The 23,493-nt window shown below is 61.5% G+C and overlaps 1 protein-coding gene across 1 annotated transcript; it reads right to left on the reverse strand.

Annotated features, from left to right (window-relative positions):
- Window positions 1–944: 944 nt before the first annotated feature.
- SENP3 (SUMO specific peptidase 3) lies at window positions 945–22,722 on the reverse strand. Its single transcript, XM_072150076.1, has 11 exons — window positions 22,338–22,722; window positions 14,278–14,665; window positions 11,174–11,374; window positions 5,018–5,129; window positions 2,649–2,796; window positions 2,530–2,577; window positions 2,329–2,406; window positions 1,720–1,857; window positions 1,427–1,510; window positions 1,307–1,357; window positions 945–1,224 (listed from the first exon to the last, which is right to left on the reverse strand). Exons 2-11 carry the CDS (start codon window positions 14,654–14,656, stop codon window positions 1,114–1,116), a joined length of 1,350 nt encoding a protein of 449 aa, XP_072006177.1. The 5' UTR covers window positions 14,657–14,665; window positions 22,338–22,722; the 3' UTR covers window positions 945–1,113.
- Window positions 22,723–23,493: the final 771 nt, after the last annotated feature.

Genomic DNA, 23,493 nt, shown 5'->3' on the forward strand with positions numbered 1-23,493 from the left:
GGCTCATTGGCGGGTTGTCCCGCGGTGGCGGCTGTTGATCCAGAGCCCAATGGTGTTGGGGCTTTCAATGGCGGGAAATCCCCATCTGCCGAAAGGTCATGTGCTACGTGTTTTTTTCTGTTTTATGCACCAAATAGCAGAAATAATCCGTTACTTATGTTTTATCGGTCAGTACGGTGATTTCCCATTGATAAAGCTTTCTTATGTCTGACTACAGATCGCCAGGTGGACGACACCTTTAGGCTCTGCAGTCGTGGTTGACCGTGGCACCTAAAGAGTTAAAGAGCCGGATCGCGACCACAGCAATCCCAGCAGAGGCGGTCACATACAGGCGGCCTCCCGATTCTGATCCCGTCTGATCTCCAGGACCTTGGGGAACGTCACGGTGGCCGAAACACAAACTCAACACGACGTTCCCCAACATCCTGGTGGCTTAACAGGTTAAATACCTTTCGTGGCACAATGACATGGGGGGGGGGGGGGGGTCCTAAAGTGTTTTTTTTTTTTTTATTGCGATTCATTTGTTTTTTCTGGATTGTCAATTTGAAAATCTTTTTTTAAAGTTTAAAAAAAACTGACCCGTAGAACTTCTCCAAAATTGACAGTTTCATCCAACTTTACCCACAATTCAATAGCGAACAATTGAACGGACAAGGGTTTTTTTTTAAATTTTTTTCTATAGAACATTTTTATTCATTTTTTATTTTTCTGTTTTCTGACAAAAAAAAAAACAAAAATCCTACAAATTTTTTTCCCCAGAAACAGTTTAAATAAGAAAAAAAAAAATACAAAAAAGAACAAAAAAAAAAAAAAAAAAATAGTACATGAAGAAGAAGAGGGGCTGCTTTCAGAAGGTCTGGACGTGGGCGGTCCGCTGGTACAAGGGGAGGAGGGATGGGGGCTGGGATGGACCATGGAAAGGGGGGGGGGGGGCATCTTGTTAAAAAAAAAAAAAAAAACCTGGACTCCACAAATCAATTTACAAGTGAAAGCTCAAAACGGAGCCTGTGCGGGGCGGGTGGTGGAGGACCCTCCGCAGTCCACGCATGGGGGGGGGGGGGGGGGGGGCAGTAACACGTCACAGAGGACCCTCGAGATCCTGGCTCAGTCCTTTCACATGGTCAACCTGCAGTGACACAGCTCCTTGTACATCTGGCGCCGGAGTTTTGGCATGTCCTGCTGCCCGAACGTGAACGGGAGCTCCAAGGCGAGGAATTTGCAGTACTGTCAGAGAGAGAACATGATGGAGCAAAGTTATGGTCAGCCGGGATGTGATAGACGACACGAGGAAGCAGAGAGCTCTCACCTGCAGCACAAACGCCCCACAGTCACTGTCGTTATTCTGCCGCGCAACATTCTGAAAAGTAAGAGAACCGTGAGCGTTAACCCCGGGGCCCCCACCACTGCCTGACCTCTGACCACATACCATTTTGAAGTATCCTTTCCAGCCATTAATAAACTCTGGTCGCTCCTTCTTCACCGCTTCAGCCTGGAGATATTTGGCTATGTGCTGGAAAGAGGAAGCGTTTTACGTTACCAAAGGGACACAACTTTCCTTTATATTGTTGTTTTGTGCAGGAAAGTGCTGGTGTAAAGCTGCACAGTGCACACTAACAGTAAAGAAAGTAACAGAAGCCTAGAGAGCGGGAAGGCTGCAGGCGGATACTGACCAGAAGACTCTACTACACAAGGCAGTACACTGATGGGGAGAGGACCTACCTTGGGGCAGCGCCTGTTCAGGGTGCGCTGGGAATCGAAGTAAGTAATGGTCCGCTTAGAGACGTCCACACAGACCAGAGACCAGTGGACCTCCAGGTGGATGGGGATCAACAGCAGCTGCTTACTGAAGATATCCACCTGCAAGCAAGAGGAGACGCTCAGGAACCCCAGCGGCCACGCGTCGTCACCAGCCCCCCCAGCGGCCACGCGTCGTCACCAGCGCCCCCAGCGGCCACGCGTCGTCACCAGCCCCCCCAGCGGCCACCATGGACAAGCTCCATACAATTACTGCATCCCAAAATATTCAGAAACATAGAAATGGGCATACAGGGCCTAATACACAGGCGCACGGCCCTGGTCATGTGATGTCACACAGGCGGCCGCCTCCCTCCCAGAGCCCACGGCGGCGGCCGCCTCCCTCCCAGAGCCCACGGCGGCGGCGGCCGCCTCCCTCCCAGAGCCCACGGCGGCGGCCGCCTCCCTCCCAGAGCCCACGGCGGCGGCGGCCGCCTCCCTCCCAGAGCCCACGGCGGCGGCCGCCTCCCTCCCAGAGCCCAAGTCTCCAGCTCTTATTAGGGCAGGATAGAAGTCGTGGACAATAATACTTACGTTTTTCGTCCACCTTTTGACTCCTTCATATCCTTTTGTCCTCAGTTTGTCATAAAAGAAACTGTTGAAGAAGTGAACCTGTCAGGAAAGAGACAGTGACAGATGAAAGGCAGGGCGAGGGGGTGACACTGAAAGGCACCGCATGGGGCGAGGGGCCAGGGCGGGGAGAGGGGCCAGGAGCAGCGAGGAAGCGACACTGACCTTGTCTGGGGCGGCGTCCATGACCAAGTCTCCGTACATGTTCATCACCTGAGAAGAGAAGACGTTACTCCACGTGTGACACACACGTCTCTACACTACAACTCCCATCATGTACTGACCTGGTCATTGAGCCAGTTCTGGCCGTACAGTGTTCCCAGGTCGTCCATGCTCAGCACGTGCCTCTTGTATGTAACACGGAAGCTGCGCACCAGGTTATTTCCGGGGAGACGCTGGTACGACTGGATGACGTGCTGGACCACCGCCCTCCTGCAGAACATCAACACACACGGTATACAGCGAGCCCAGTACCCGGAACAGACCCGCCCCGCACCTGCCCGGGACAGAGAGGAGGAGGAGGATGGGGGCCGCCCCGCACCTGCCCGGGACAGAGAGGAGGAGGAGGATGGGGGCCGCCCCGCACCTGCCCGGGACAGAGAGGAGGAGGAGGATGGGGGCCGCCCCGCACCTGCCCGGGACAGAGAGGAGGAGGAGGATGGGGGCCGCCCCGCACCTGCCCGGGACAGAGAGGAGGAGGAGGATGGGGGCCGCCCCGCACCTGCCCGGGACAGAGAGGAGGAGGAGGATGGGGGCCGCCCCGCACCTGCCCGGGACAGAGAGGAGGAGGAGGATGGGGGCCGCCCCGCACCTGCCCGGGACAGAGAGGAGGAGGAGGATGGGGGCCGCCCCGCACCTGCCCGGGACAGAGAGGAGGAGGAGGATGGGGGCCGCCCCGCACCTGCCCGGGACAGAGAGGAGGAGGAGGATGGGGGCCGCCCCGCACCTGCCCGGGACAGAGAGGAGGAGGAGGATGGGGGCCGCCCCGCACCTGCCCGGGACAGAGAGGAGGAGGAGGATGGGGGCCGCCCCGCACCTGCCCGGGACAGAGAGGAGGAGGAGGATGGGGGCCGCCCCGCACCTGCCCGGGACAGAGAGGAGGAGGAGGATGGGGGCCGCCCCGCACCTGCCCGGGACAGAGAGGAGGAGGAGGATGGGGGCCGCCCCGCACCTGCCCGGGACAGAGAGGAGGAGGAGGATGGGGGCCGCCCCGCACCTGCCCGGGACAGAGAGGAGGAGGAGGATGGGGGCCGCCCCGCACCTGCCCGGGACAGAGAGGAGGAGGAGGATGGGGGCCGCCCCGCACCTGCCCGGGACAGAGAGGAGGAGGAGGATGGGGGCCGCCCCGCACCTGCCCGGGACAGAGAGGAGGAGGAGGATGGGGGCCGCCCCGCACCTGCCCGGGACAGAGAGGAGGAGGAGGATGGGGGCCGCCCCGCACCTGCCCGGGACAGAGAGGAGGAGGAGGATGGGGGCCGCCCCGCACCTGCCCGGGACAGAGAGGAGGAGGAGGATGGGGGCCGCCCCGCACCTGCCCGGGACAGAGAGGAGGAGGAGGATGGGGGCCGCCCCGCACCTGCCCGGGACAGAGAGGAGGAGGAGGATGGGGGCCGCCCCGCACCTGCCCGGGACAGAGAGGAGGAGGAGGATGGGGGCCGCCCCGCACCTGCCCGGGACAGAGAGGAGGAGGAGGATGGGGGCCGCCCCGCACCTGCCCGGGACAGAGAGGAGGAGGAGGATGGGGGCCGCCCCGCACCTGCCCGGGACAGAGAGGAGGAGGAGGATGGGGGCCGCCCCGCACCTGCCCGGGACAGAGAGGAGGAGGAGGATGGGGGCCGCCCCGCACCTGCCCGGGACAGAGAGGAGGAGGAGGATGGGGGCCGCCCCGCACCTGCCCGGGACAGAGAGGAGGAGGAGGATGGGGGCCGCCCCGCACCTGCCCGGGACAGAGAGGAGGAGGAGGATGGGGGCCGCCCCGCACCTGCCCGGGACAGAGAGGAGGAGGAGGATGGGGGCCGCCCCGCACCTGCCCGGGACAGAGAGGAGGAGGAGGATGGGGGCCGCCCCGCACCTGCCCGGGACAGAGAGGAGGAGGAGGATGGGGGCCGCCCCGCACCTGCCCGGGACAGAGAGGAGGATGGTGGCCGCCCCGCACCTGCCCGGGACAGAGAGGAGGAAGGGGGCCGCCCCGCACCTGCCCGGGACAGAGAGGAGGAGGAGGATGGGGGCCGCCCCGCACCTGCCCGGGACAGAGAGGAGGAGGAGGATGGGGGCCGCCCCGCACCTGCCCGGGACAGAGAGGAGGAGGAGGATGCGGGCCGCCCCGAACTTGCCCGCGACAGAGAGGAGGAGGAGGATGGGGGCCGCCCCGCACCTGCCCGGGACAGAGAGGAGGATGGGGGCCGCCCCGCACCTGCCCGGGACAGAGAGGAGGAGGATGGGGGCCGCCCCGCACCTGCCCGGGACAGAGAGGAGGAAGGTGGCCGCCCCGCACCTGCCCGGGACAGAGAGGAGGAGGATGGGGGCCGCCCCGCACCTGCCCGGGACAGAGAGGAGGAAGGTGGCCGCCCCGCACCTGCCCGGGACAGAGAGGAGGAAGGGGGCCGCCCCGCACCTGCCCGGGACAGAGAGGAGGAGGGGGCCCTGCACCTACCTGGATGGGGTGGAGAACGGCTGCTGGAACACATCTTCAAGTTTGTCCAACACCTCGTCGGTCCCCAGCGGGATGAGGCTGCCGTACGTCTGGAGAAATTGGTCTAGAATACCTGAAAGGAGACAATGGCGTCACTTACCTCAGGACAGACACTGCAGTAATCTAAAGCGACCCGCACAGACCGCCGCGCGCACCCCAGCGCCAGCACAGACCGCCGCGCGCACCCCAGCGCCAGCACAGACCGCCGCGCGCACCCCAGCGCCAGCACAGACCGCCGCGCGCACCCCAGCGCCAGCACAGACCGCCGCGCGCACCCCAGACCGCCGCGCGCACCCCAGCGCCAGCACAGACCGCCGCGCGCACCCCAGACCGCCGCGCGCACCCCAGCGCCAGCACAGACCGCCGCGCGCACCCCAGCGCCAGCACAGACCGCCGCGCGCACCCCAGCCCGCCGCGCGCACCCCAGCGCCAGCACAGACCGCCGCGCGCACCCCAGCACAAAACTGGCCGAACAGGGAAGAGTATCGCAGCGAGAAAGATGTCACCTCAGTCACCGATCTATCGCATCATCAAGGAATCCAAGGAGAGAGGCTCCATTGTTACCAAAAAGGTTCCAGGAGCCCAAGAAGGAGCAGCAAGCGCCAGGAGCGTCTCTTACAAGTGTCTCAGCTTGGGGATGGGGCTCCCAGCATCGCAGAGCTCAGGAATGGCAGCAGCAGGTGTGAGGCATCTGCACGCACTGTGACACTGCGGAGACTCCTGGAGCAAGGCCTGGTGTCCAGGAGGGCAGCACAGAAGCCGCTTCTCTCCAGGAACCATCAGGGACAGACGGATATTCTGCAGGAGGTGCAGGGAGTGGACACTGAGGACTGGGGGACAGACGGATATTCTGCAGGAGGTGCAGGGAGTGGACGCTGAGGACTGGGGGACAGACGGATATTCTGCAGGAGGTGCAGGGAGTGGACGCTGAGGACTGGGGGACAGACGGATATTCTGCAGGAGGTGCAGGGAGTGGACGCTGAGGACTGGGGGACAGACGGATATTCTGCAGGAGGTGCAGGGAGTGGACGCTGAGGACTGGGGGACAGACGGATATTCTGCAGGAGGTGCAGGGAGTGGACGCTGAGGACTGGGGGACAGACGGATATTCTGCAGGAGGTGCAGGGAGTGGACGCTGAGGACTGGGGGACAGACGGATATTCTGCAGGAGGTGCAGGGAGTGGACGCTGAGGACTGGGGGACAGACGGATATTCTGCAGGAGGTGCAGGGAGTGGACGCTGAGGACCGGGGGACAGACGGATATTCTGCAGGAGGTGCAGGGAGTGGACGCTGAGGACTGGGGGAAGGGCATTGTCTCTGATGAATCCCCTTTCCGAGTGTTGGAGAAGACAAGGTGAGTGATGCCCCCAGTCCTGTCTCCTGCACCTGTAAAGCTCCTGCAGCCATTCATGTGGGGGGGGGGGTATCGCCTAATAACACCTCCATGAATAAAGAATGGAGCAGAATGTCCTCCAGGAGCCGCTTCTCCCGACCCTCCAGGAGCAGATGGTGATGAGCAGAGCCTCCTCCAGCATGATGGAGCACCGGCCATAAAGGGGAGAACTAAATGGTGCAGGGAACAGAACACAGAGATTCTGGGTCCATGGCTCCGGGAACAGAACACAGAGATTCTGGGTCCATGGCCCGGGAACAGAACACAGAGATTCTGGGTCCATGGCTCCGGGAACAGAACACAGAGATTCTGGGTCCATGGCTCCGGGAACAGAACACAGAGATTCTGGGTCCATGGCTCCGGGAACAGAACACAGAGATTCTGGGTCCATGGCCCGGGAACAGAACACAGAGATTCTGGGTCCATGGCCCGGGAACAGAACACAGAGATTCTGGGTCCATGGCCCGGGAACAGAACACAGAGATTCTGGGTCCATGGCCCGGGAACAGAACACAGAGATTCTGGGTCCATGGCCCGGAGACTCCCCGGATCTTATCCCATTGAGAACTTGTGGTCAATCACAAGGAGACGGGGGACAAACAAAACCAACACATTGTGACAGAATGCAGCAGTGATAGTGCAGGAATGGACGGCGATCAGTCAGGATCTGGTGCAGGAGGTGAGTGAGAGCCGCCAGGGAGAATTGCAGAGGTCCTGGAGAAGAAGGAGAGGTCCTGCAGATACTGACTGGCTGCAGTAACTCCTCCCACCTGACAATAAAAGCTTCTGCTCCCCATAATATGATTGCACTTGTATCTCTGGATGTGATAAACATCTGACAGAGCAGAGGGACACATCATGTGACAGGAGGAGATTGGGTCACTCTCAGGACTTATGGCCAGGACTGAAAGGGAAACAATGATTAACCAAAAGAAAGGCATCAGATGCACTGAGAGCGCCCCCTGCAGGGCCCCCGGGGGATGCAGTCACATCAATGACTGGCACGGAGCCTGGACACCAGGGAGGTCATATCTTACTGGGCTGCACTGCAATACACGATGGGAAGCTGTGCAAGGCATCCTGGGAAATGTAGTCTCTGCATGTACAAATATGCTGCAGGAATTACACAGAATCTGCTGAGACCAAAGGGACAAAGATTCCTGTAACCCACAACCAGCGACATCTGATTATTACTCCTCATTCCCAAAAGCCAGAAAATATACAGAACAGCAAAGGGGCGATCGTACTTAACAGTGGAAGCATTCACCAGCAGAATAGTGAGTGCAGCTCTGGGGTATAATACAGGAGGTAACTCAGGATCAGTACAGGATAAGTAATGTCATGTATGTACACAGTGACTGCACCAGCAGCAGAATAGTGAGTGCAGCTCTGGGGTATAATACAGGATGTAACTCAGGATCAGTACAGGATAAGTAATGTCATGTATGTACACGGTGACTGCACCAGCAGTAGAATAGTGAGTGCAGCTCTGGGGTATAACACAGGATGTAACTCAGGATCAGTACAGGATAAGTAATGTCATGTATGTACACAGTGACTGCACCAGCAGCAGAATAGTGAGTGCAGCTCTGGGGTATAATACAGGATGTAACTCAGGATCAGTACAGGATAAGTAATGTCATGTATGTACACAGTGACTGCACCAGCAGCAGAATAGTGAGTGCAGCTCTGGAGTATAATACAGGATGTAACTCAGGATCAGTACAGGATAAGTAATGTCATGTATGTACACGGTGACTGCACCAGCAGTAGAATAGTGAGTGCAGCTCTGGAGTATAATACAGGATGTAACTCAGGATCAGTACAGGATAAGTAATGTCATGTATGTACACAGTGACTGCACCAGCAGCAGAATAGTGAGTGCAGCTCTGGGGTATAATACAGGATGTAACTCAGGATCAGTACAGGATAAGTAATGTCATGTATGTACACAGTGACTGCACCAGCAGCAGAATAGTGAGTGCAGCTCTGGGGTATAATACAGGATGTAACTCAGGATCAGTACAGGATAAGTAATGTCATGTATGTACACAGTGACTGCACCAGCAGCAGAATAGTGAGTGCAGCTCTGGGGTATAATACAGGATGTAACTCAGGATCAGTACAGGATAAGTAATGTCATGTATGTACACAGTGACTGCACCAGCAGCAGAATAGTGAGTGCAGCTCTGGGGTATAATACAGGATGTAACTCAGGATCAGTACAGGATAAGTAATGTCATGTATGTACACAGTGACTGCACCAGCAGCAGAATAGTGAGTGCAGCTCTGGGGTATAATACAGGATGTAACTCAGGATCAGTACAGGATAAGTAATGTCATGTATGTACACAGTGACTGCACCAGCAGCAGAATAGTGAGTGCAGCTCTGCGGTATAATACAGGATGTAACTCAGGATCAGTACAGGATAAGTAATGTCATGTATGTACACAGTGACTGCACCAGCAGCAGAATAGTGAGTGCAGCTCTGGGGTATAATACAGGATGTAACTCAGGATCAGTACAGGAGAAGTAATGTCATGTATGTACACAGTGACTGCACCAGCAGCAGAATAGTGAGTGCAGCTCTGGAGTATAATACAGGATGTAACTCAGGATCAGTACAGGATAAGTAATGTCATGTATGTACACAGTGACTGCACCAGCAGCAGCAGAATAGTGAGTGCAGCTCTGGGGTATAATACAGGATGTAACTCAGGATCAGTACAGGATAAGTAATGTCATGTATGTACACAGTGACTGCACCAGCAGCAGAATAGTGAGTGCAGCTCTGGGGTATAATACAGGATGTAACTCAGGATAAGTAATGTCATGTATGTACACAGTGACTGCACCAGCAGCAGCAGAATAGTGAGTGCAGCTCTGGGGTATAATACAGGATGTAACTCAGGATCAGTACAGGATAAGTAATGTCATGTATGTACACAGTGACTGCACCAGCAGCAGAATAGTGAGTGCAGCTCTGGGGTATAATACATGATGTAACTCAGGATAAGTAATGTCATGTATGTACACAGTGACTGCATCAGCAGCAGAATAGTGAGTACAGCTCTGGGGTATAATACAGGATGTAACTCAGGATCAGTACAGGATAAGTAATGTCATGTATGTACACAGTGACTGCACCAGCAGCAGAATAGTGAGTGCAGCTCTGGGTATAATACAGGAGGTGGATGTAACTCAGGATCAGTACAGGATAAGTAATGTCATGTATGTACACAGTGACTGCACCAGCAGCAGAATAGTGAGTGCAGCTCTGGAGTATAATACAGGATGTAACTCAGGATCAGTACAGGATAAGTAATGTCATGTATGTACACAGTGACTGCACCAGCAGCAGAATAGTGAGTGCAGCTCTGGGTATAATACAGGAGGTAACTCAGGATCAGTACAGGATAAGTAATGTCATGTATGTACACAGTGACTGCACCAGCAGCAGAATAGTGAGTGCAGCTCTGGGGTATAATACAGGATGTAACTCCGGATCAGTACAGGATAAGTAATGTCATGTATGTACACAGTGACTGCACCAGCAGCAGAATAGTGAGTGCAGCTCTGGGGTATAATACAGGATGTAACTCAGGATCAGTACAGGATAAGTAATGTCATGTATGTACACAGTGACTGCACCAGCAGCAGAATAGTGAGTGCAGCTCTGGAGTATAATACAGGATGTAACTCAGGATCAGTACAGGATAAGTAATGTCATGTATGTACACAGTGACTGCACCAGCAGCAGAATAGTGAGTGCAGCTCTGGGGTATAATACAGGATGTAACTCAGGATCAGTACAGGATAAGTAATGTCATGTATGTACACAGTGACTGCACCAGCAGAAGAATAGTGAGTGCAGCTCTGGAGTATAATACAGGATGTAACTCAGGATCAGTACAGGATAAGTAATGTCATGTATGTACACAGTGACTGCACCAGCAGCAGAATAGTGAGTGCAGCTCTGGGGTATAATACAGGATGTAACTCAGGATCAGTACAGGATAAGTAATGTCATGTATGTACACAGTGACTGCACCAGCAGCAGAATAGTGAGTACAGCTCTGGGGTATAATACAGGATGTAACTCAGGATCAGTACAGGATAAGTTATGTCATGTATGTACACAGTGACTGCACCAGCAGCAGAATAGTGAGTGCAGCTCTGGAGTATAATACAGGATGTAACTCAGGATCAGTACAGGATAAGTAATGTCATGTATGTACACAGTGACTGCACCAGCAGCAGAATAGTGAGTGCAGCTCTGGGGTATAATACAGGATGTAACTCAGGATCAGTACAGGATAAGTAATGTCATGTATGTACACAGTGACTGCACCAGCAGCAGAATAGTAAGTGCAGCTCTGGAGTATAATACAGGATGTAACTCAGGATCAGTACAGGATAAGTAATGTCATGTATGTACACAGTGACTGCACCAGCAGCAGAATAGTGAGTGCAGCTCTGGGGTATAATACAGGATGTAACTCAGGATCAGTACAGGATAAGTAATGTCATGTATGTACACAGTGACTGCACCAGCAGCAGCAGAATAGTGAGTGCAGCTCTGGGGTATAATACAGGATGTAACTCAGGATCAGTACAGGATAAGTAATGTCATGTATGTACACAGTGACTGCACCAGCAGCAGAATAGTGAGTGCAGCTCTGGGGTATAATACAGTACATGTGGGGTCGGTAGGTGACTCACTCTGCACACAGGCCACGTGCTCCTCGGTTAGTGCCGGGGTCGGGGCCTCCTTCTCGGTGCTGGGGCTTAGTCCTCCATGGCTGTGCGGTCCATTTGGGGCGGTTCCGTCCTGTGTCTGGATGCTGCACACGTTGCTGATGAGGATGGCATCGGACTCCGCAGGAAGAGGGGAGAAACCGTTGGGGAGTCCGAGTGCTGGACCTGGCGATGAGAAGCAGAGGATGATGGGGGGAAGAGGGGGAGGGGGCGAGGGGCAGAGGATGATGGGGGGGGGGCGCGAGGGGCAGAGGATGATGGGGGGGCGAGGGGCAGAGGATGATGGGGGGGCGAGGGGCAGAGGATGATGGGGGGGGCGAGGGGCAGAGGATGATGGGGGCGGCGAGGGGCAGAGGATGATGGGGGCGGCGAGGGGCAGAGGATGATGGGGGCGGCGAGGGGCAGAGGATGATGGGGGGGGCGAGGGGCAGAGGATGATGGGGGGGGCGAGGGGCAGAGGATGATGGGGGGGGGGGCGAGGGGCAGAGGATGATGGGGGGGGGGCGAGGGGCAGAGGATGATGGGGGGGGGGCGAGGGGCAGAGGATGATGGGGGGGGGCAGAGGATGATGGGGGGGGGCAGAGGATGATGGGGGGGGGCGAGGGGCAGAGGATGATGGGGGGGGGGCGAGGGGCAGAGGATGATGGGGGGGGGGGGCGAGGGGCAGAGGATGATGGGGGGGGCAGAGGATGATGGGGGGGGGGCAGAGGATGATGGGGGGCGAGGGGCAGAGGATGATGGGGGCGAGGGGCAGAGGATGATGGGGGGCGAGGGGCAGAGGATGATGGGGGGCGAGGGGCAGAGGATGATGGGGGGCGAGGGGCAGAGGATGATGGGGGGCGAGGGGCAGAGGATGATGGGGGGCGAGGGGCAGAGGATGATGGGGGGCGAGGGCAGAGGATGATGGGGGGCGAGGGGCAGAGGATGATGGGGGCGAGGGGCAGAGGATGATGGGGGGCGAGGGGCAGAGGATGATGGGGGTGAGGGGCAGAGGATGATGGGGGGCGAGGGGCAGAGGATGATGGGGGGCGAGGGGCAGAGGATGATGGGGGGCGAGGGGCAGAGGATGATGGGGGGCGAGGGGCAGAGGATAATGGGGGGCGAGGGGCAGAGGATGATGGGGGGCGAGGGGCAGAGGATGATGGGGGGCGAGGGGCAGAGGATGATGGGGGGGCGAGGGGCAGAGGATGATGGGGGGCGAGGGGCAGAGGATGATGGGGGGGGGGCGAGGGGCAGAGGATGATGGGGGGGGGCAGAGGATGATGGGGGGGGCAGAGGATGATGGGGGGGGCAGAGGATGATGGGGGGGGGCAGAGGATGATGGGGGGGGGCAGAGGATGATGGGGGGGCGAGGGGCAGAGGATGATGGGGGGGCGAGGGGCAGAGGATGATGGGGGGGCGAGGGGCAGAGGATGATGGGGGGGCGAGGGGCAGAGGATGATGGGGGGCGAGGGGCAGAGGATGATGGGGGGGGGCAGAGGATGATGGGGGGGGGCAGAGGATGATGGGGGGCGAGGGGCAGAGGATGATGGGGGTGAGGGGCAGAGGATGATGGGGGTGAGGGGCAGAGGATGATGGGGGTGAGGGGCAGAGGATGATGGGGGTGAGGGGCAGAGGATGATGGGGGTGAGGGGCAGAGGATGATGGGGGTGAGGGGCAGAGGATGATGGGGGTGAGGGGCAGAGGATGATGGGGGTGAGGGGCAGAGGATGATGGGGGTGAGGGGCAGAGGATGATGGGGGTGAGGGGCAGAGGATGATGGGGGTGAGGGGCAGAGGATGATGGGGGTGAGGGGCAGAGGATGATGGGGGTGAGGGGCAGAGGATGATGGGGGTGGGGGCAGAGGATGATGGGGGTGGGGGCAGAGGATGATGGGGGGGGCGAGGGGCAGAGGATGATGGGGGGGGGCAGAGGATGATGGGGGGGGGCAGAGGATGATGGGGGGGGGCAGAGGATGATGGGGGGGGGCAGAGGATGATGGGGGGGGGCAGAGGATGATGGGGGGGGCAGAGGATGATGGGGGGGGGCAGAGGATGATGGGGGGGGGGCAGAGGATGATGGGGGGGGGGCAGAGGATGATGGGGGGGGGGCAGAGGATGATGGGGGGGGGCAGAGGATGATGGGGGGGGGCAGAGGATGATGGGGGGGGGCGAGGGGCAGAGGATGATGGGGGGGGGGCGAGGGGCAGAGGATGATGGGGGGGGGCAGAGGATGATGGGGGGGGGGCGAGGGGCAGAGGATGATGGGGGTGGGGGCAGAGGATGATGGGGGGCGAGGGGCAGAGGATGATGGGGGGGGCGAGGGGCAGAGGATGATGGGGGGGGGCGAGGGGCAGAGGATGATGGGGGGGGGCAGAGGATGATGGGGGGCGAGGGGCAGAGGATGATGGGGGGGGGGGCGAGGGGCAGAGGATGATGGGGGGGGGGGCGAGGGGCAGAGGATGATGGGGGGGGGGCGAGGGGCAGAGGATGATGGGGGGGGCGAGGGGCAGAGGATGATGGGGGGGGCGAGGGGCAGAGGATGATGGGGGGGGGGCGAGGGGCAGAGGATGATGGGGGGGGGCGAGGGGCAGAGGATGATGGGGGGCGAGGGGCAGAGGATGATGGGGGGCGAGGGGCAGAGGATGATGGGGGGCGAGGGGCAGAGGATGATGGGGGTGAGGGGCAGAGGATGATGGGGGTGAGGGGCAGAGGATGATGGGGGTGAGGGGCAGAGGATGATGGGGGGGGGCGAGGGGCAGAGGATGATGGGGGGCGAGGGGCAGAGGATGATGGGGGGCGAGGGGCAGAGGATGATGGGGGGCGAGGGGCAGAGGATGATGGGGGTGAGGGGCAGAGGATGATGGGGGTGAGGGGCAGAGGATGATGGGGGGCGAGGGGCAGAGGATGATGGGGGGCGAGGGGCAGAGGATGATGGGGGGCGAGGGGCAGAGGATGATGGGGGTGAGGGGCAGAGGATGATGGGGGTGAGGGGCAGAGGATGATGGGGGTGAGGGGCAGAGGATGATGGGGGGCGAGGGGCAGAGGATAATGGGGGGTGTAGAGGGAGTACATGCAGCGGGCACTTACCTGCGTCTTCCTCTGCTATGTGATTGGCCAGTGCCGCCTCCTCCATGCGTCGGGCCTTCCCCATGTCCAGGCCTGCGGATCCTCCTCCCCTGCGGGCCCCCACGCGCCTCCGGCGGCCCCCCAGGCTGCCCCATAGCTTCCAGTGGAAGGGCAGGGAGATTGTCCTCTTGTAGAGGCGCAGGTAGAGGGAGCGCAGGAAGCGCAGGCGCTGTCTCCGGCCTCGGCGCTGGCGTGGGGGGGGCCTGCACCTCTTCACCTCCTCCTCCTCCTCCTCTTCCCAGCAGTCGTCCTCCCGGAGGCTGAAGAGCGGCTCCTGCTTCCCAGGGAAGAGGGGGCCATCAAAGGGGGGCAGATGACGCTGGACCGGGGTGTGCCTCATCGTGGGGAGCTGCAACACAAAACGGGGAGCACCAGATTACCAAGAGCCACCGGGGAACATGGCATCATGGGGGGCAGCAGGGGACTGGGACACATGAGGGCAGAACATAAGGGGGTACAGCAAGGAGGGGGCAGTGTATAACGAGATCTCCTGCCCCATAACACTGTGCCCCCCAGCCTTGTGGGGGCAGGAGATCTCGGGGGGCACAGCGTTGTGGGGGCAGGAGATCTCGGGGGGGGGGGGGGGGGGACAGCCTTGTGGGGGCAGGAGATCTCGGGGGGGGGGGGGGGGGGACAGCCTTGTGGGGGCAGGAGATCTCGGGGGGGGGGGGGGGGACAGCCTTGTGGGGGCAGGAGATCTCGGGGGGGGGGGGGGGGGGACAGCCTTGTGGGGGCAGGAGATCTCGGGGGGGGGGGGGGACAGCCTTGTGGGGGCAGGAGATCTCGGGGGGGAACGGCCTTGTGGGGGCAGGAGATCTCGGGGGGGGGGGGGGGGACAGCCTTGTGGGGGCAGGAGATCTCGGGGGGGGACAGCCTTGTGGGGGCAGGAGATCTCGGGGGGGGACAGCCTTGTGGGGGCAGGAGATCTCGGGGGGGGACAGCCTTGTGGGGGCAGGAGATCTCGGGGGGGGACAGCCTTGTGAGGGCTGGAGATCTCGGGGGGGGGGGACAGCCTTGTGGGGGCTGGAGATCTCGGGGGGGGACAGCCTTGTGGGGGCAGGAGATCTCGGGGGGGGACAGCCTTGTGGGGGCAGGAGATCTCGGGGGGGGGGACAGCCTTGTGGGGGCTGGAGATCTCGGGGGGGGGGACAGCCTTGTGGGGGCAGGAGATCTCGGGGGGCACAAGATCTCGGGGGGGGGGGGGACACAGCCTTGTGGGGGCAGGAGATCTCGGGGGGGCACAGCGTTGTGGGGGCAGGAGATCTCGGGGGGGAACGGCCTTGTGGGGGCAGGAGATCTCGGGGGGGGACAGCGTTGTGGGGGCAGGAGATCTCGGGGGGGGACAGCCTTGTGGGGGCAGGAGATCTCGGGGGGGGACAGCCTTGTGGGGGCAGGAGATCTCGGGGGGGGACAGCCTTGTGGGGGCAGGAGATCTCGGGGGGGGGACAGCCTTGTGGGGGCTGGAGATCTCGGGGGGGGGGCACAGCGTTGTGGGGGCAGGAGATCTCGGGGGGGGGGACAGCCTTGTGGGGGCAGGAGATCTCGGGGGGGGGGGGGGCACAGCGTTGTGGGGGCAGGAGATCTCGGGGGGGGGGGCACAGCGTTGTGGGGGCAGTAGATCTCGGGGGGCACAGCGTTGTGGGGGCAGTAGATCTCGGGGGGCACAGCGTTGTGGGGGCAGTAGATCTCGGGGGGCACAGCGTTGTGGGGGCAGTAGATCTCGGGGGGCACAGTGTTGTGGGGGCAGTAGATCTCGGGGGGCACAGTGTTGTGGGGGCAGTAGGTCTCGGGGGGCACAGTGTTGGTGGGGCAGTAGATCTCGGGGGGCACAGTGTTGGTGGGGCAGTAGATCTCGGGGGGCACAGTGTTGTGGGGGCAGTAGATCTCGGGGGGCACAGTGTTGTGGGGGCAGTAGATCTCGGGGGGCACAGTTGGTGGGGCAGTAGATCTCGGGGGGGGGGCAGTAGATCTCGGGGGGCACAGTGTTGGGGGCAGTAGATCTCGGGGGGCACAGTGTTGGGGGCAGTAGATCTCGGGGGGCACAGTGTTGGGGGCAGTAGATCTCGGGGGGCACAGTGTTGGGGGCAGTAGATCTCGGGGGGCACAGTGTTGGGGGCAGCAGGCAGTAGATCTCGGGGGGCACAGTGTTGGTGGGGCAGTAGATCTCGGGGGGCACAGTGTTGGTGGGGCAGGAGATCTCGGGGGGCACAGTGTTGGTGGGGCAGGAGATCTCGGGGGGCACAGTGTTGTGGGGGCAGGAGATCTCGGGGGGCACAGTGTTGTGGGGGCAGTAGATCTCGGGGGGCACAGTGTTGTGGGGGCAGTAGATCTGGGGGGGCACAGTGTTGTGGGGGCAGGAGATCTCGGGGGGCAGGAGATCTCGGGGGGCACAGTGTTGTGGGGGCAGGAGATCTCGGGGGGCACAGTGTTGTGGGGGCAGGAGATCTCGGGGGGCACAGTGTTGTGGGGGCAGGAGATCTCGGGGGGCACAGTGTTGTGGGGGCAGGAGATCTCGGGGGGCACAGCGTTGTGGGGGCAGGAGATCTCGGGGGGGGGGGGGGGGGGGGACAGCCTTGTGGGGGCAGGAGATCTCGGGGGGGGGGGGGGGGGACAGCCTTGTGGGGGCAGGAGATCTCGGGGGGGGGGGGGGGACAGCCTTGTGGGGGCAGGAGATCTCGGGGGGGGGGGGGGGGGACAGCCTTGTGGGGGCAGGAGATCTCGGGGGGGGGGGGGGGGGACAGCCTTGTGGGGGCAGGAGATCTCGGGGGGGAACGGCCTTGTGGGGGCAGGAGATCTCGGGGGGGGGGGGGGGGACAGCCTTGTGGGGGCAGGAGATCTCGGGGGGGGACAGCCTTGTGGGGGCAGGAGATCTCGGGGGGGGACAGCCTTGTGGGGGCAGGAGATCTCGGGGGGGGACAGCCTTGTGGGGGCAGGAGATCTCGGGGGGGGACAGCCTTGTGAGGGCTGGAGATCTCGGGGGGGGGGGACAGCCTTGTGGGGGCTGGAGATCTCGGGGGGGGACAGCCTTGTGGGGGCAGGAGATCTCGGGGGGGGACAGCCTTGTGGGGGCAGGAGATCTCGGGGGGGGGGACAGCCTTGTGGGGGCTGGAGATCTCGGGGGGGGGGACAGCCTTGTGGGGGCAGGAGATCTCGGGGGGCACAAGATCTCGGGGGGGGGGGGGACACAGCCTTGTGGGGGCAGGAGATCTCGGGGGGGCACAGCGTTGTGGGGGCAGGAGATCTCGGGGGGGAACGGCCTTGTGGGGGCAGGAGATCTCGGGGGGGGACAGCGTTGTGGGGGCAGGAGATCTCGGGGGGGGACAGCCTTGTGGGGGCAGGAGATCTCGGGGGGGGACAGCCTTGTGGGGGCAGGAGATCTCGGGGGGGGACAGCCTTGTGGGGGCAGGAGATCTCGGGGGGGGACAGCCTTGTGGGGGCTGGAGATCTCGGGGGGGGGGCACAGCGTTGTGGGGGCAGGAGATCTCGGGGGGGGGGACAGCCTTGTGGGGGCAGGAGATCTCGGGGGGGGGGGGGGCACAGCGTTGTGGGGGCAGGAGATCTCGGGGGGGGGGGCACAGCGTTGTGGGGGCAGTAGATCTCGGGGGGCACAGCGTTGTGGGGGCAGTAGATCTCGGGGGGCACAGCGTTGTGGGGGCAGTAGATCTCGGGGGGCACAGCGTTGTGGGGGCAGTAGATCTCGGGGGGCACAGTGTTGTGGGGGCAGTAGATCTCGGGGGGCACAGTGTTGTGGGGGCAGTAGGTCTCGGGGGGCACAGTGTTGGTGGGGCAGTAGATCTCGGGGGGCACAGTGTTGGTGGGGCAGTAGATCTCGGGGGGCACAGTGTTGTGGGGGCAGTAGATCTCGGGGGGCACAGTGTTGTGGGGGCAGTAGATCTCGGGGGGCACAGTTGGTGGGGCAGTAGATCTCGGGGGGGGGGCAGTAGATCTCGGGGGGCACAGTGTTGGGGGCAGTAGATCTCGGGGGGCACAGTGTTGGGGGCAGTAGATCTCGGGGGGCACAGTGTTGGGGGCAGTAGATCTCGGGGGGCACAGTGTTGGGGGCAGTAGATCTCGGGGGGCACAGTGTTGGGGGCAGCAGGCAGTAGATCTCGGGGGGCACAGTGTTGGTGGGGCAGTAGATCTCGGGGGGCACAGTGTTGGTGGGGCAGGAGATCTCGGGGGGCACAGTGTTGGTGGGGCAGGAGATCTCGGGGGGCACAGTGTTGTGGGGGCAGGAGATCTCGGGGGGCACAGTGTTGTGGGGGCAGTAGATCTCGGGGGGCACAGTGTTGTGGGGGCAGTAGATCTGGGGGGGCACAGTGTTGTGGGGGCAGGAGATCTCGGGGGGCAGGAGATCTCGGGGGGCACAGTGTTGTGGGGGCAGGAGATCTCGGGGGGCACAGTGTTGTGGGGGCAGGAGATCTCGGGGGGCACAGTGTTGTGGGGGCAGGAGATCTCGGGGGGCACAGTGTTGTGGGGGCAGGAGATCTCGGGGGGCACAGTGTTGTGGGGGCAGGAGATCTCGGGGGGCACAGTGTTGTGGGGGCAGGAGATCTCGGGGGGCACAGTGTTGTGGGGGCAGGAGATCTCGGGGGGCACAGTGTTGTGGGGGCAGGAGATCTCGGGGGGCACAGTGTTGTGGGGGCAGGAGATCTCGGGGGGCACAGTGTTGTGGGGGCAGGAGATCTCGGGGGGCACAGTGTTGTGGGGGCAGGAGATCTCGGGGGGCACAGTGTTGTGGGGGCAGGAGATCTCGGGGGGCACAGTGTTGTGGGGGCAGGAGATCTCGGGGGGCACAGTGTTGTGGGGGCAGGAGATCTCGGGGGGCACAGTGTTGTGGGGGCAGGAGATCTCGGGGGGCACAGTGTTGTGGGGGCAGGAGATCTCGGGGGGCACAGTGTTGTGGGGGCAGGAGATCTCGGGGGGCACAGTGTTGTGGGGGCAAGAGATCTCGGGGGGCACAGTGTTGTGGGGGCAGGAGATCTCGGGGGGCACAGTGTTGTGGGGGCAGGAGATCTCGGGGGGCACAGTGTTGTGGGGGCAGGAGATCTCGGGGGGCACAGTGTTGTGGGGGCAGGAGATCTCGGGGGGCACAGTGTTGTGGGGGCAGGAGATCTCGGGGGGCACAGTGTTGTGGGGGCAGGAGATCTCGGGGGGCACAGTGTTGTGGGGGCAGGAGATCTCGGGGGGCACAGTGTTGTGGGGGCAGGAGATCTCGGGGGGCACAGTGTTGTGGGGCAGGAGATCTCGGGGGCACAGTGTTGTGGGGGCAGGAGATCTCGGGGGGCACAGTGTTGTGGGGGCAGGAGATCTCGGGGGGCACAGTGTTGTGGGGGCAGGAGATCTCGGGGGGCACAGTGTTGGTGGGGGCAGGAGATCTCGGGGGGCACAGTGTTGGTGGGGCAGGAGATCTCGGGGGGGCACAGTGTTGGTGGGGCAGTAGATCTCGGGGGGCACAGTGTTGGTGGGGCAGGAGATCTCGGGGGGCACAGTGTTGGTGGGGCAGTAGATCTCGGGGGGCACAGTGTTGGTGGGGCAGTAGATCTCGGGGGGCACAGTGTTGGTGGGGCAGTAGATCTCGGGGGGCACAGTGTTGGTGGGGCAGTAGATCTCGGGGGGCACAGTGTTGGTGGGGCAGTAGATCTCGGGGGGCACAGTGTTGGTGGGGCAGTAGATCTCGGGGGGCACAGTGTTGGTGGGGCAGTAGATCTCGGGGGGCACAGTGTTGGTGGGGCAGTAGATCTCGGGGGGCACAGTGTTGGTGGGGCAGTAGATCTCGGGGGGCACAGTGTTGGTGGGGCAGTAGATCTCGGGGGGCACAGTGTTGGTGGGGCAGTAGATCTCGGGGGCACAGTGTTGGTGGGGCAGTAGATCTCGGGGGGCACAGTGTTGGTGGGGCAGTAGATCTCGGGGGGCACAGTGTTGGTGGGGCAGTAGATCTCGGGGGGCACAGTGTTGGTGGGGCAGTAGATCTCGGGGGGCACAGTGTTGGTGGGGCAGTAGATCTCGGGGGGCACAGTGTTGGTGGGGCAGTAGATCTCGGGGGGCACAGTGTTGGTGGGGCAGGAGATCTCGGGGGGCACAGTGTTGGTGGGGCAGTAGATCTCGGGGGGCACAGTGTTGTGGGGGCAGGAGATCTCGGGGGGCACAGTGTTGGTGGGGCAGGAGATCTCGGGGGGCACAGTGTTGTGGGGGCAGGAGATCTCGGGGGGCACAGTGTTGTGGGGGCAGGAGATCTCGGGGGGCACAGTGTTGTGGGGGCAGGAGATCTCGGGGGGCACAGTGTTGTGGGGGCAGGAGATCTCGGGGGGCACAGTGTTGGTGGGGCAGTAGATCTCGGGGGGCACAGTGTTGGGGGAGCAGTAGATCTCGGGGGGCACAGTGTTGGGGGAGCAGTAGATCTCGGGGGGCACAGTGTTGGGGGAGCAGTAGATCTCGGGGGGCACAGTGTTGGGGGAGCAGTAGATCTCGGGGGGCACAGTGTTGGGGGAGCAGTAGATCTCGGGGGGCACAGTGTTGTGGGGGCAGGAGATCTCGGGGGGCACAGTGTTGTGGGGGCAGGAGATCTCGGGGGGCACAGTGTTGTGGGGGCAGGAGATCTCGGGGGGCACAGTGTTGTGGGGGCAGGAGATCTCGGGGGCACAGTGTTGTGGGGGCAGGAGATCTCGGGGGGCACAGTGTTGTGGGGGCAGGAGATCTCGGGGGGCACAGTGTTGGTGGGGCAGTAGATCTCGGGGGGCACAGTGTTGTGGGGGCAGGAGATCTCGGGGGGCACAGTGTTGTGGGGGCAGGAGATCTCGGGGGGCACAGTGTTGTGGGGGCAGGAGATCTCGGGGGGCACAGTGTTGTGGGGGCAGGAGATCTCGGGGGGCACAGTGTTGGTGGGGCAGTAGATCTCGGGGGGCACAGTGTTGTGGGCAGGAGATCTCGGGGGGCACAGTGTTGTGGGGGCAGTAGATCTCGGGGGGCACAGTGTTGTGGGGGCAGTAGATCTCGGGGGGCACAGTGTTGGGGGCAGTAGATCTCGGGGGGCACAGTGTTGGGGGCAGTAGATCTCGGGGGGCACAGTGTTGGTGGGGCAGTAGATCTCGGGGGGCACAGTGTTGTGGGGGCAGTAGGTCTCGGGGGGCACAGTGTTGTGGGCAGTAGATCTCGGGGGGCACAGTGTTGGTGGGGCAGTAGATCTCGGGGGGCACAGTGTTGTGGGGGCAGGAGATCTCGGGGGGCACAGTGTTGTGGGGCAGTAGATCTCGGGGGGCACAGTGTTTGTGGGGCAGTAGATCTCGGGGGGCACAGTGTTGGTGGGGCAGTAGATCTCGGGGGGCACAGTGTTGGGGGCAGGAGATCTCGGGGGGCACAGTGTTGGTGGGGCAGGAGATCTCGGGGGGCACAGTGTTGGTGGGGCAGGAGATCTCGGGGGGCACAGTGTTGGTGGGGCAGGAGATCTCGGGGGGCACAGTGTTGGTGGGGCAGGAGATCTCGGGGGGCACAGTGTTGGTGGGGCAGGAGATCTCGGGGGGCACAGTGTTGGGGGCAGTAGATCTCGGGGGGCACAGTGTTGGGGTCAGTAGATCTCGGGGGGCACAGTGTTGGGGTCAGTAGATCTCGGGGGGCACAGTGTTGGGGGCAGTAGATCTCGGGGGGCACAGTGTTGGGGGCAGTAGATCTCGGGGGGCACAGTGTTGGTGGGGCAGTAGATCTCGGGGGGCACAGTGTTGTGGGCAGGAGATCTCGGGGGGCACAGTGTTGGTGGGGCAGGAGATCTCGGGGGGCACAGTGTTGGTGGGGCAGGAGATCTCGGGGGGCACAGTGTTGGTGGGGCAGGAGATCTCGGGGGGCACAGTGTTGGGGGCAGTAGATCTCGGGGGGCACAGTGTTGGGGTCAGTAGATCTCGGGGGGCACAGTGTTGGGGGCAGTAGATCTCGGGGGGCACAGTGGGCAGTACTATCAGGGCTCGGTGTACAATGGGGCTTCGGGCTGGGGCCCCGTGCTGTGCTCCTCCCCGGGGCCCCGCACTCACACGTCTGCGGCTGCTGCTCTCCAGGGCCCCCCGCGTCCTCTCATCCCCTCCTCTGGTCGCCGGGCCGCGCTTTTTTCTCGCTGTCGTCGTCGGTCGGGCTGTCGCAGTTCAGTGACGTCACACAGTCGCGCTGACACCTCCTGGAGGGAGGGGACCAGATCACTATGGTAACACCGCCCCCTCCCGGATGTGCCGCCATCTTTGTTCCCTATCACTGCGGCAGTAAGAGCGGGTGCATGGAGCCGGCGCCATCTTGGTCCTCTCACCCGGTCCCACTGAGGCAGCTTCTAAACACGGGTCACAGTTTCCGGGCCGTGAGTCCGGGGCGGCGGCGGTTACGTGCAGGGTGAGCTGAGGCAGCGGCGGCGAAACACAATGCGGTGTACAGGTCACGAGGAGCCGGCGCCATCTTGGTACACCCAGAGAAGCGGCACGTGCTCCGCTATTGTCTCCCTCACGCTCCACTGCGGACCACGTGCTCTGGTACTTAGTCATGTGACCTGTACCCATGGAAACTACAATCTGATTTCCAACATCTCTGGGAAACAGATCAGTGTATGAGGGGGGTATATATCAGTGTATGAGGGGGGGTATATATCAGTGTATGAGGGGGGGTATATATCAGTGTATGAGGGGGGGGTATATATCAGTGTATGAGGAGGGGGGTATATATCAGTGTATGAGGGGGGGTATATATCAGTGTATGAGGGGGGGGTATATATCAGTGTATGAGGGGGGGTATATATCAGTGTATGAGGGGGGGGTATATATCAGTGTATGAGGGGGGGTATATATCAGTGTATGAGGGGGGGTATATATCAGTGTATGAGGGGGGGGTATATATCAGTGTATGAGGGGGGGTATATATCAGTGTATGAGGGGGGGTATATATCAGTGTATGAGGGGGGGTATATATCAGTGTATGAGGGGGGGGTATATATCAGTGTATGAGGGGGGGTATATATCAGTGTATGAGGGGGGGGTATATATCAGTGTATGAGGGGGGGGTATATATCAGTGTATGAGGGGGGGTATATATCAGTGTATGAGGGGGGGTATATATCAGTGTATGAGGGGGGGTATATATCAGTGTATGAGGGGGGGTATATATCAGTGTATGAGGGGGGGGTATATATCAGTGTATGAGGGGGGTATA

This window comes from Engystomops pustulosus, chromosome 4, assembly GCF_040894005.1.
Source record: "Engystomops pustulosus chromosome 4, aEngPut4.maternal, whole genome shotgun sequence".
Taxonomy (NCBI): domain Eukaryota; kingdom Metazoa; phylum Chordata; class Amphibia; order Anura; family Leptodactylidae; genus Engystomops; species Engystomops pustulosus.

Coding starts and splice junctions, on each gene's coding strand:
- SENP3 (XM_072150076.1), bottom strand. CDS start 14,656: ATGAGGCACACCCCGGTCCAGCGTCATCTGCCCCCCTTTGATGGCCCC. Junction 2,407..2,529: donor TGGACGCCGCCCCAGACAAG/GTCAGTGTCGCT, acceptor CTTTCCTGACAG/GTTCACTTCTTCAACAGTTT. Junction 1,225..1,306: donor GTGGGGCGTTTGTGCTGCAG/GTGAGAGCTCTC, acceptor TCTCTCTGACAG/TACTGCAAATTCCTCGCCTT.